Source organism: Nematolebias whitei, chromosome 7 (genome assembly GCF_014905685.2).
Source record: "Nematolebias whitei isolate Nwh7 chromosome 7, NemWhi1, whole genome shotgun sequence".
Classification (NCBI taxonomy): domain Eukaryota; kingdom Metazoa; phylum Chordata; class Actinopteri; order Cyprinodontiformes; family Rivulidae; genus Nematolebias; species Nematolebias whitei.
The window spans coordinates 45,926,309-45,938,672 of NC_056504.1; the positions used below are offsets into that span (position 1 = coordinate 45,926,309).

Genomic DNA, 12,364 nt, shown 5'->3' on the forward strand with positions numbered 1-12,364 from the left:
AAACAAACTGTGAATAAAAACTGAATGCAATGATGTGGAGATGGCAAATGCCAATATTTTATTCGTAATATAACATAGAGGACAGATCAAAAGTTTAATCTGAGTAAACGTAACATTTTAAAGAAAAAATATGTTGGTTCAAAATTTCAGTGTCAACAAATCCCAAAAAAGTTGGGACAAGTAGCAAGAAGTGGCTGGAAAAAGTAACGAACAGCTGGAAGACCAATTAACACTAATTAGGTCAATTGACAACATGATTGGGTATAAAATGAGCTTCTCAGAGTGTCAGTGTCTCTCAGAAGCCAAGATGGTACGAGGATCACCAATTCCACCATTGGTGCGCAGAAAGATAGTGCAACAATACCAGAATGGTGTTACCCAGCGTAAAATAGCAAACTTTTAAGTTATCATCATCAACCGTGCATAACATCATCAAAAGATTCAGAAAATCTGGAACAATCACTGTGCGTAAGGGTCAAGGCTGTAAAACTCTACTGGGTGCTCGTGATCTCCCTTAAACGTCACTGCACCTCAAACAGGAATACCACTGTCAAGGAAATAACAGAATGGGCTCAAGAATACTTCCAGAGAGCATTGTCATTGAACACAATCCACCGTGCCATCCGCCGTTGCCAGCTGAAACTCTACAGTGCGAAGAGGAAGCCATTTCTAAGCAAGCTCCACAAGCTCAGACGTTTGCACTGGGCCAGGGGTCATTTAAAATGGAGTGTGGCAAAATGGAAGACTGTTCTGTGGTCAGATGAGTCACGATTTGAAGTTCTTTATGGAACACTGGGACGCCATGTCATCCAGACCAGAGAGGACAAGGATAGCCCAAGTTGTTATCAACACTCCGTTCAGAAGCCTGCATCACTGATGGTATGGGGTTGCATGAGCGCTTGTGGCATGGGCAGCTTGCATGTCTGGAAAGGCACCATTAATACATAGAACTATGTTCAGGTTCTAGAACAACATATGCTCCCATCTAGACGTCATCTCTTTCAGGGAAGACCCTGCATTTTTCAACACGATAATGCCAGACCACATTCTGCAGCAATCACAACCTCATGGCTACGTAGGAGAAGGATCCGGGTACTGAAATGGCCAGCCTGCAGTCCAGATCTTTCACCTATAGAGAACATTTGGTGCATCATAAAGAGGAAGGTGCGACAAAGAAGGCCCAAGACGATTGAACAGTTAGAGGCCTGTATTAGACATGAATGGGAGAGCATTCCTATTTCTAAACTTGAGAAACTGATCTCCTCTGTCCCCAGACGTCTGTTGAGTGTTGTAAGAAGAAGTGGGGATGCCACACAGTGGTAAAAATGAACTTGTCCCAACTTTTTTGAGATTTGTTGACACCATGAAATTTGGAAACAACAGCTTTTCCCTTAAAATGATACATTCTCTGTTTAAACTTTTGATCTGTGATTTGTGTTCTACTCTGAATAAAATATTAGATGTTGGCACCTCCACATCATTGCATTCAGTTTTTATTCACAATTTGTGTAGTGTCCCAACTTTTTTGGAATCCGGTTTGTAACTTGTATAACATTTGAACTTGATTTCAGACCTTGATGCATATGTATATCAAGTTTTGTTAACTTATCTGGATCGGCTCAGATGGTATGGCCCGAATAAGCAAAGACCTTGTTTAAACATTGACCTTGATTTGTGACCTTGAACTTATAGTTAGGGTGGCATGGTGGCACAGTGCTGTTGCTTCTCAGCAAGAAGGTCGCCGGTTCAAATCCCGGCCCGGGACCTTTCTGGGTGGCGTTTGCATGTTCTCTCCGTGCATGCGTGGGTTTTCTCCAAGTACTCCGGTTTCCTCCCACAGACCAAAAACATGCATGTTAGGCTGATTGATAACTCTAAATTGTCCCTAGGTGTGAGTGAGAGTGTGAATGGCTGTTTGTCTCGTTTGTCTCTATGTGTCCCTGTGATGGACTGGAAACCTGTCCACGTGTCCTTTGCCTCCCTCACAGCTATCTTGAGCGGATCAGAGGTTATAGTCCAGACAAGCAGGACCTTGTATAATGTATAATATTTGACCTTGATTTGTGACCCTGACCTTGAAGTTATGGGCCAGACAAGAGAACGTTTATGAATGTACGTACTGAGACTATATCACAATACGTCCCGCCTTCGACAGGTGTACAAAAACAGATGTGTACTAAAAATATTTTGTTGATTTTTAGAGCTTTACTTTGTTTATTAGATCCATTTTGGCATAATAAAAGTAAAGTAAAAACTCAACCTAGTTGTAAAGCTATGAACAATCCCATCTGGGAGCTATAATTAAGTGGTAATGGTTTGCAGCTTGACACGAAGACCTTATTTACTTTACCCAAAAGAGTTTGTTTTATGCTGTTCATTATCATCCACCACAGCTGGAGAAGCCTTCCTGCTCTACACTTCTGATGACAAACAAAAAAAAATAAAGAAAAAAAGGCTGTAGAGGATGATTACACACACAAAACAAAATGCAAAGTTTGACAGACACAAGTGCCAGGATGATGTTTGGCCAATAAAGGTGTCATCACCCAGAGCTCACTCATTTGTGTACCTGAGCTCTAACACACACATCGCATGAATCTACAGGGGGCCGGATTTGTTGTCCATGTTGCAGCACCGGCAGCAGTAAATCTCAACGACACAGCAGATTAGATTGTGGGCTCTCTCAGGTTTTATTCATAAATCTTTCCAAAAACGAAAGGAGAAAATGTCCTCAAATGTTTCACAGAAATAAGGAAAGACAAAACAATACCTTGTAGATGTAGTTCCTCCTTTCAACATGACCATTAGGATCATAATGAAAAGCTGTTGGAATGGTATTGACAATAGAGCCCATTCCTAAATTCTCTAATCTTAAGAAAAGGTATAAGGGAGGTGCATATTAAGAAATAGCTAAGAGTGTAAGCTTCATTTAAGCAAACATTTTGCGATTTACCTGGGTTGTGAGGCTGGAGATGTCGATAACAGTGACAGAGTTCCCACAGCTTGCCCACACCGATTCATCCAGAACCAGCAAAATACAAACTGGTTCTGATCCCAGGCTTACACGACTGCAGGAGTCAGGGTTCCAAAGATCATCTGTGAAAACAGAAAATACATTCAGACTTTGACTATTACAATTCAAAGATGAAAATAAATGTTCAAAAAAGACGGGACCACACAATCAACGGCTCAGAAAGAACTCTGGAACAGATGTAAGAACATGTGGTAAACTATCCCATTGAGCGAGACAAAAATACTCAGTTTCTTCTACTAGTAGCACAGGAAGTTCATTTATTATTGAAATAAAATGTTCAACTTTGTCCAGCTGAAGCATCGGGGAAAACATACCAGCAGAGGCTTTTCTTTTAAATCTCTGCTAAACAAAATACAAGATGGAACAAAATACTGCTTGACTAAAATAACCAAACACTCTAAAGCACCACACACTGCGCAAGACAGCATTTACACTCTCACCGCCCACACTAATAAGTCTGGAGTACACTTTAATGCTACATTACTACTGTTTTATCATCAGTTCCATTTCCAGTTTGGAAAAATAAAGCTAAAAAACGTCCGTTCTCAATGTCATCTCTGACTGTTTTGCTTCGCTAGTATGAAAACAAGCAGAATGCTGATGTCTCCCATCACTGAGGGATTTGAACAGTGAATGTTTGTAGTTTTCGGGGTGAGTGTTTTTCCAGACTGGAACGGAAAAGGGAATGCACATAAACCTTAATGTTTTTGGTGCAAGATATTCAAGTGCCTAGGAGTTACTCTGTGTATAAGAAGAGGGGTTTTGTTTTGTCTCGTTTTTTTCCGAGACAGCGCAGAGTGACTGATCCTGGCAAGTGCAGGGAGCAACTCTATTCACCACTAGGCACAATGACAGAGCCAGGGGGTGGCCAATGGTGGCCTTAGCCACCATAGATTAATCTTCGGTCACCCCGAGGGCCACCTCAATAATTTGACTATACTTATAACTAGACTTTGAAGAAATATAAAAACTAGAAAGCATAGTTTCTTAAATTGATAGAGGTTGTCAGTTTAAATACAAATATGGCGGTGGTGGCCATCTTGAATTTACCATACCATACCATTTTATTTATAGAGCACTTACAGCGACAAGGCTAACCAAAGTGCTGTACAGGCAGAACAGCAGGCAACACACAAAGCAATATACAAAATGAAGTAAATCAGAATATAGACATAAAAACGATGCAGATAATAAATATGACGACAAACCAGTGTGGAGCGTACAGGTTCAAAACACAGATCCTCTGGTGTTGAATGCTACTGAATAGTAGTGGGTTTTTAAACGGGATTTGAAAACCGAGAGGGAGGGGGCCTGTCTGACAATCAGAGGTAACTCATTCCAAAGTCTTGGTCCTGCTACAGAGAAGGCCCTGTCACCTCTGCGCTTAAGACGAGTTCCTGGAACTGTGAGGAGCAACTGGTCCACTGACCTCAGGGAACGTGGAGGGACATACGGTTGTAGCAAATCAGAGAGATGGGGGGGGGGGGGGGGGATGTGACACTGTTCAGTGATTTGTAGACATACAGGAGTATTTTGAACTGGATTCGAAGGTGAACCGGTAGCCAGTGCAGTGAGGCCAAAACTGGTGTAATGTGCTCTCTTTTGCCTGTACTGGTTAAAAATCGGGCTGCTGCATTCTGGACCAGTTGTAGTCATGCAATGGAGGTCTGACTTATACCAAACAGGAGCGAATTGCTGTAATCAAGCCTAGATGCAATGAATGCATGTATTACTGTCTCCAGGTTCTTTTTGGACAATATGGGCTTCAGTTTAGACAGCTGCCTCAGTTGGAAAAAACATGATTTAACAATCATGTTTACATGATTGCTAAGTCTCAGGGAAGGGTCCATTATCATGCCCAGATTAGTGACTCTTTGTTTTTCTGATAGGGATAGAGTGGAGAGGTCAATGCAGTGGTTTGTGGAATTTGGACTTGGCAACCCAGTTTTTGACTTTGACCTTTTATTACTCCTGGATGCAGCCACACACCAAAATGGAAGTTGGAAATGTTAACCAGCTCAAAAGGTTAACATATATACTTACATGGTGGCAGCCATCTTGGATTTTTATATGGCAATCCAATTTTCGAAAGGTACTTTTCTTATGTCTAGATATTGCCATACACCAAAACGTAAGCCGATACCACATGTATTCTTTCTAGTTATAGTGCTCACAACATGCATGGATGGACAGACAAACAGACGATGGAGGCTATTTCCAATTCCCCTTCTTCACTTCATGACACGAGACAATAGAGCAGACTCTGCAGCTTTGAATTTAATTCACGGGGACGTACGTTGCAGGGGCCACAATGGCATATTTTAAAGGGAATTTCATAGGACTTTCTTTAGCTGTGCATTAATGAAGTAAAAGTTAAAGAAAGGGATCATTCAGCCATTTAATTAACATTTTGAGTTGTTTATTTCTGCCTTTCATAGAAGAATAGCTTTACAATACCTTCTGACTTCCACAGGTTAATTGTTTGGCATGTTCTAAAGGTCATTTTTCCACCTTTTCAAAATTAACTCCTGTAAATGTCCACATGTTCCCTTATGCTAACTAAGGCCATGACTATGCTTCATTTTTTCCCCAACAAGCCTGTCACAGGGAACCAAACGTCTCCACCTCATCTTGAGTAGTATTTTCACTGCAAGCCGACATGAAGTTTGACGTGAATGTCTCAGTGAGGAAAAGTGAGGAAAGTTAGAGCAAATCCACCGCTGACAAACAATAAAATGCATATATGATTTTTTTTTTTTTACACAAGTCTCAGGTGTAACCTTGGTGTTTCCAAACTTATTTTTATGACACTACTACGCTCCACAAGGGCATGAATCGTCAACAGATGTGCCAAATGCACAAATATTCCCCTGACACCTTCTGGAGCTTTTCTCCAGTCCTTTTTTTTTTTTTTAACATATATCTATAAAGCAAGAACAGTAATATTTAATCAGCATGCAGCAGGTTGGTGTAATTAATCATTCTCTCTGCTTGGAAGGAGAAGGGAACACAGGAGGCAGGCAGGCACGCTGACATACTTTGGCCAGGTAAAAGGAACCCACTGATAGAGCTATTGTGCTCCCGCTGGCTGTGAAGACTGCAACCTCTGCTGAGATGGTGTTAAGCTCCATTGGTCTTGTGCAATGCCTGACTAAACATGGCATGCCATCGACCACATGGTGAAGTGCTATGTTCTTATTTACAGCAGGTGTGAAAAATAACTGAAAATGGGAAAAATAAAATATAGGCTTGCAAAGAAAGTGATTCTCAAGTGAACATTTTGTCAACTAAATCATAAAGTATTCATTCTGGAAATTAGATTTCCGAAGTAGGGATGCATGATATTGGATTTTTGGCCGATGTCCGATATGTTAAAACTTATTTGGCCGTTACCAATACTGATATTTTTTTCCTAGACCTACTTAAAGAGACTACATAGCTTTCTCTGCTGTGGAATTAAAACGCTACATTACTCTGTATGGTCTTTCTCAAGTAGGCCGATTATCAAATGCCAGATGCCAAAAAGGGGGCTGAAGATGATGTAACACTTTAACTTGGATTTTGTTTAATGTCAAATTTATTCATGACATTTACTATCTCTAACACAGCAACAAAACTCGAACAGTCATACAAAAACTGTGCCATATATAATAATAATATATAAACAGCACCTTTTATATCAGTGAGTTATTTTGATGGAATGGCCAATGTCCGATTTTTAACTTTATTGCTAATATCGGCCAATATCAATACCATGCCGATAATATTGTGCATCCCTATTCCGAAGGGGAAAAAAAAACACATAGCGTGCACGGCACAATTATTTAAAAGTCAAATGCATTAAACAATAATTAGAATGCAACAAGATGTTTGCAGAAATGTAAAGCAACAAATCACAAAACATTTGTGCTCATTAATTCAAGGTGGAAAACAGTTTTTATGTACACAAACGTTTGGAACAATTAGGACTTTGTCACCAAACTCGACAGAAATGGCAAAGACGAAATGCTGGATGATCTCCTGTCAGTAAATACTCCTTGCAAAGTATTCCATGTGTACATGGTTTTAAAATGCTTTCTGACTGTGTGACTTGGTGACACTGGCTTAAAAGCCACACTCATGAAGACAGTTAGATTTGTAAGTGCTGCAACATTTAAGCTGCAATACAAGTGACCGTTTTCATTTAAAACAAATGTCTAACTATTGGTATAAGCCTGTAAGAGAAACAGGTGGTAGAATAACCTTGAGCAAAAATACCACAGTTTCGCAATGCAGTTCGTTTATGGCGGACTTGCTCTATCGCGGTTTTTCAAAATAAAATTGGATATGACACACAACTTGCTGATTGATGGATGAGCCACACAATCGGCATGGAATTTTTATTTAAAATATATATATTTTTTAATTATTTAGCACCTGCTGCACCTTTGTGCAGACCAAACTTCAGGATAAACTTTGTGCCGAAGAAGTGGGCATGGCCAAGAGCGCTCGCAGGTGGCAGAGATCAGCTGAGGCAGAGAGCTAAATCATGACCTTCTGTGCTCTTTTAGAGCGTTTAGAATATATATAATAAAATTAACTACTACTTACTACTTGTACTACTATTCTTACTTCAGGGTTTTTCACTTATCGTGGGTCTGCAGGGTACGGATCCCCCACAGTAAACAAGAGACTACTGTATTACAGTATTAGAAAGAAAAAAAACCCTCATCAGTGATTTATTATTTATTTATATATTTTTTTGTTCTTTCGGCTGCTCCCTTCTTCAGGGGTCACCACAGTGAACTAACTCACATGAAGACTTGGTAATTATTTTTATGCCAGATGCCCTTCCTGACGTAACCACAGACCACTGAGCTACCACAGCCCTCTGTGTGGAGCAGAGCTGCCATCTAGCGCATGCAGGGGAGAAGATGGTGGAGGTTAAGGGCCTTGCTCAAAGGCCCAGAATGGGGCAAATGAGAGTGAAGACAGGTGTGAGTGCTTCACATTTCCAACCTGCATTTTGATGTTGTCGGTCTGGGAAGTTGAACCAGCAACCTTCTGATGACAGGCCCACCTTCTCTAACCTCTGTTCCACCACAACCCGTCTTATCGGGACCCTGTGTACACAATTTAGTTCCACCTCACGTACCACATGTGGTGCGAATGACATTAAAGAACCTTGACTTGACTTATCACATGATTTATTTACTTTTTTTTTTTTATGCAACAATTATTACTTTTGCAACAAAAAATAAGACCACACGCTGAAGAGAAGGAACGGCTCCCCAACACATTGTCACTAAACCAAAAGCCGTAAGTGTAGAAACAGAACAAGCTCAAGGGAACCTCACCACTGTCATTTCTTCCATAAACCATCACCATCCCATTCTGCAGGCCCGCAAAGAGGAAGCGAGAGGAGTGCTTGAGGCACAGCACAGGGCAGCCCTCTGGGTTTTGGAGGGTCAGCAGGCATTGCGCTGCGGTGTCAACACTCCCATAGACCAGGATGCTGGAAGAACATGAGGAGCACAAGCCAACATGATGAATGAGTGTCATTCGAAACGACAGAGTGCTTCGTTTCCATACAGTTTGATTTAACAGTGCATACATGGAGCCACTATGGCTTGTGCGTGTTTGAATGACAAACTGAACTTTGCTGCATCTTATCGTCTTCTTCAGAATGACAAATGCACATTGGTGTTTGTTCCTCTGCCAAAAGAAAACGTTCAGCTGACATGTGTTCGAATGATCTAAAACGCTGAATTATTTTTCCCTTTCTTTTTATTTTGCCGTGTGCATTTTTTAAATTATTTTTCCCAGGACAGTCACTTTTACTTGAAGATAATGTGTCAGCAAACACAGACGTTTAATTTTGGTAACTTCAAAAAATATCACTACAGTTAATTAAAATTGCAGAAAATGGTAATGTACGGTGCAAATCTTATCTGAGAGAGAAAAAATATATTCACTGTGACTGTGACATGAGACTGAGATTAAATCTCTCCTCTAAACCTTTTGATCCCCATTGTGTGGGAATCAAAAGGTTTATTGGATTTAAAAATGAAACTGATCTCAGCACAAGTAGCAGTATTGATGCTTTTGCTGTGATATCAACTCAGACTTCTTGTTTTGATGAAATATTGACAAGCAAATCTGTGCGGCTGGAAGTCTCAGAGGAGCACGACCAAAGATAATACTGGGTATTATTTTACAGCAGGAGATACAGGGTATACTGAAAAGCGTTTTGTCCTTATTGTTAAAGACAAGTCTCACCGGCCATCTTCCAATCCGACACAAATGTTGGTACTGATCCCTGAGGCAGCCTTCTGCATTCCCGTCTCCTCTGCCGGTGAAGGTGCTGGTGCATACTCCAGACATCGGACAGGTGAGTCCACCTGCAGGCTTTTCACATACCTTGGGGTGGGTCTGTTGAGGGAAAATATCTCTATGTGGCCTTGAGAGCCTTCGCCTCCACCAGCAACCTGTAGGAAACAGAAAACTTCATTAAAAAAAATAAATAAAAAAACAAATCCCCTTATGTTAAGCTGTGCTGATGGACTGATCCTGACATCAAAAATAGGCTATACTGCTGAAAATCGAAAAAAAACGATCCACAACGGCAGCGATCAAAACCAGGTAAGTCTTTCCGAGATCATCTTAAAATTATATTTTCATTGTCATAATCAAACTGTGAAGGTCAGAGGATAAGGTCTCCTCTGTTGGACATTTTCTGCACATCATCAACTTAAGTTTAAAGAAAGATTTGGATCACTGATCCGAGCAGATCTTGTCATTTCTTATCCGCACTCCCTTTCTTGTGGCACCCCTTTTAAACCACATTATGTAATAAATTCGCCAAGTGATCTTTAGAAGATCAAACAGTTATTAAAATGGCGGCAATCGTTTCATCGCTGAAGAACAGAGACTCGTCTAAGTTGCTGAAAGGCTTTGAGCCGCCTGACAATGAGGAAGTTCCTCAACGCTTTTAAGACCGAGTGATCTATTGTTGCAAATGATGAAAAAAATTACTATGAAATCGTTTTCAATTAATCCAACTGACTTATAAAAGTAACATATGCAAGGTCACACTGAACACTTCAAGGCCCTGCTCTCAGTGCTAATGAAGAAGCACAGATGAGTATTAAAGCAGAGCTGTTGACAGCTGGGAGTGCTCACTGGCTTAGGCTGGAGACGGCTTCTCCCAATCAATGCCGAAGGATGCCTTTGCTGAATTTTTCCAAAAGAAAACAGGCAGTGAAAATGCATTCCTACTAAAGAAGAAAACAATCTTAGATGTTCACAAAAAAGTTCGACCAATCATAAGCACCCCATGGTGATGCACAGGCTGTGTCTGCCCCGTATAGAGGCTTGACTTCCCATGTGCCACAGCTATAGGGTCCAAAGCTGCAGCATGCTTTGTTTAAACCTATCTGTGCTAACGTTGAGTGAAATAAAAAAGCAGGAGCCATCCAACCTTCCTCTGATGAAACCCCAATAAAGGTGGCATTGCTTTCATTGGCAAACAGTTAATGTGTTGCTGTCGGTTTTCAATATGATTTAAATCATTACGCCTGCAGGAGACCTGTGTCAGTATTCAGATAAAATGTTATGTCTTTTCAGGAAAAAATAAAATAAAAGACACAGTGGCTTGCTGCAAAAACGGCAACAAAAAATGTCTCTGTATAAACCATGTTGTGCGATTGTGAGATGAGCTAAATATAGTCTTTAGCTTCTCTCCTCGACACTCACCCTTATTTGCATGCAATCATTTGTTTGATTTGTATCAGCACACTAAATCTGGACAGAAGCAATCCTTTGGGCTCTTGAGAATGAGCCAGAACAAATAATGGTTTGATACACATGGTGAAAAGAAGATAGGGGGCACTTATCTAGCAGCAAGGGGGCCTCCAATAAAAGCGTACCTTTCAAGTGACAGAGGTACAAGAGCCAGAGGCAGGACCCACTTACCCAGACTCCTTCACAATTTTTACATTCACTTCACAGTGGTCACTATCCCATGTCAACAGAATTCTCTGACTTCTTCATAACTATTTAAAATAGTGCCCAGACAAAGTGTGACATTTACTTAAAGGAATAGAACAATTTGCCTGTGAAAATTAAAACCCTTATAAACAAATGAAACGGAAATCTGGAGTGGCAGAGAAGTATGTTAGACTGGTGCAGGACATGTACGAGGACAGCAGGACAGTGGTGAGATGTGCTGTAGGAGTGACAGATAGTTTCAAGGTGGAGGTGGGAGTGCATCAAGGATCGGCTCTGAGCCCCTTCTTGTTTGCTCTGGTGATGGACCGACTAACAGATGAGGTCAGGCAGGAATCCCCGTGGACTATGATGTTTGCAGATGACATTGTGATCTCTGGTGAGAACAGGGAACAGGTGGAAGAGAACTCGGAGAGGTGGAGGTATGCACTTGAAAGAAGAGGAATGAAAGTCAGCCATAGTAAGACAGAGTACATGTGTGTGAACGAGAGGGAGGAACAGTGAGGCTACAAGGAGCAGAGATCATAAAGATGCAGAACTTCAAGGACTTGGGGTCAGTTGTCCAGGAAAATGAGGAGTGTGGTAAAGAGGAGAAAAGGAGAATCCTGGCAGGATGGAGTGGATGGAGAAAAGATTCAGGAGTGATTTGCGACAAAAGGGTCTCAGTAAAGGTCAAAGGAAAGGTTTACAAGACAGTTGTGTATGTCGTATGGTCTGGAGACAGAGACATGGACAAAAAGACAGGAGAAAGAACTGGAAGTGGCAGAAATGAAGATGTTGAGGTTCTCCTTAGGAGTGACAAGGATGGACAAGATTGGGAATAAGATCATCAGAGGTACAGAACAGGTTGAAGAACTGGGAGATAAAGTTAGGGAGGCCAGACTGAGATGGTTTGGACATGTCCAGAGGAGGGACAGTGGTTTGGACATGTCCAGAGGAGGGACAATAGGTATATTGGTAGAAGGATGTTAGAAATCCAGCTGCCAGGAAAAAGATAAAGAGGAGATACATGGAAGCAGTTAGAAAGGACATGGAGGTAGTTGGAGTGAGGACAGAGTGAGATGGAGGAGGATGACTCGCTGTGGAGACCCCTGAAGAGGGAAAATGTGACAGAAGAAGAAGAAAAAGATAAACAATAAAACCACTGACATGCATTCTGCTTGTTTGTGCTCCCAAAATTCAATGTAATTTAAATTATTCTTTCAGTGAAATGGATACATTTTTATTATTCTTACTGTGGACACTTAAATGCTTTAGTGCTAAATGCCACAAATAGAGAAGCTCATGAGCAAAACAGCAAGATTTGACAAATGTTTCACAAATTAGGAGCAGGAAATAAAGAAA

At 41.0% G+C, this 12,364-nt stretch overlaps 1 protein-coding gene across 1 annotated transcript in view; it reads right to left on the minus strand.

Moving 5' to 3' along the window:
* The window catches only part of arhgef10la (Rho guanine nucleotide exchange factor (GEF) 10-like a), a 138,876-nt gene that overhangs the window by 18,755 nt on the left and 107,757 nt on the right, over window positions 1-12,364 (minus strand). Inside the window, exons 16-19 of the mRNA XM_037678961.1 lie at window positions 9,293-9,501; window positions 8,366-8,528; window positions 7,368-7,371; window positions 2,954-3,096 (exon numbers count right to left, since the gene is read on the minus strand). Coding sequence (XP_037534889.1) covers window positions 2,954-3,096; window positions 7,368-7,371; window positions 8,366-8,528; window positions 9,293-9,501 — 519 coding nt within the window. The remainder of the gene's footprint in view (window positions 1-2,953; window positions 3,097-7,367; window positions 7,372-8,365; window positions 8,529-9,292; window positions 9,502-12,364) is intronic.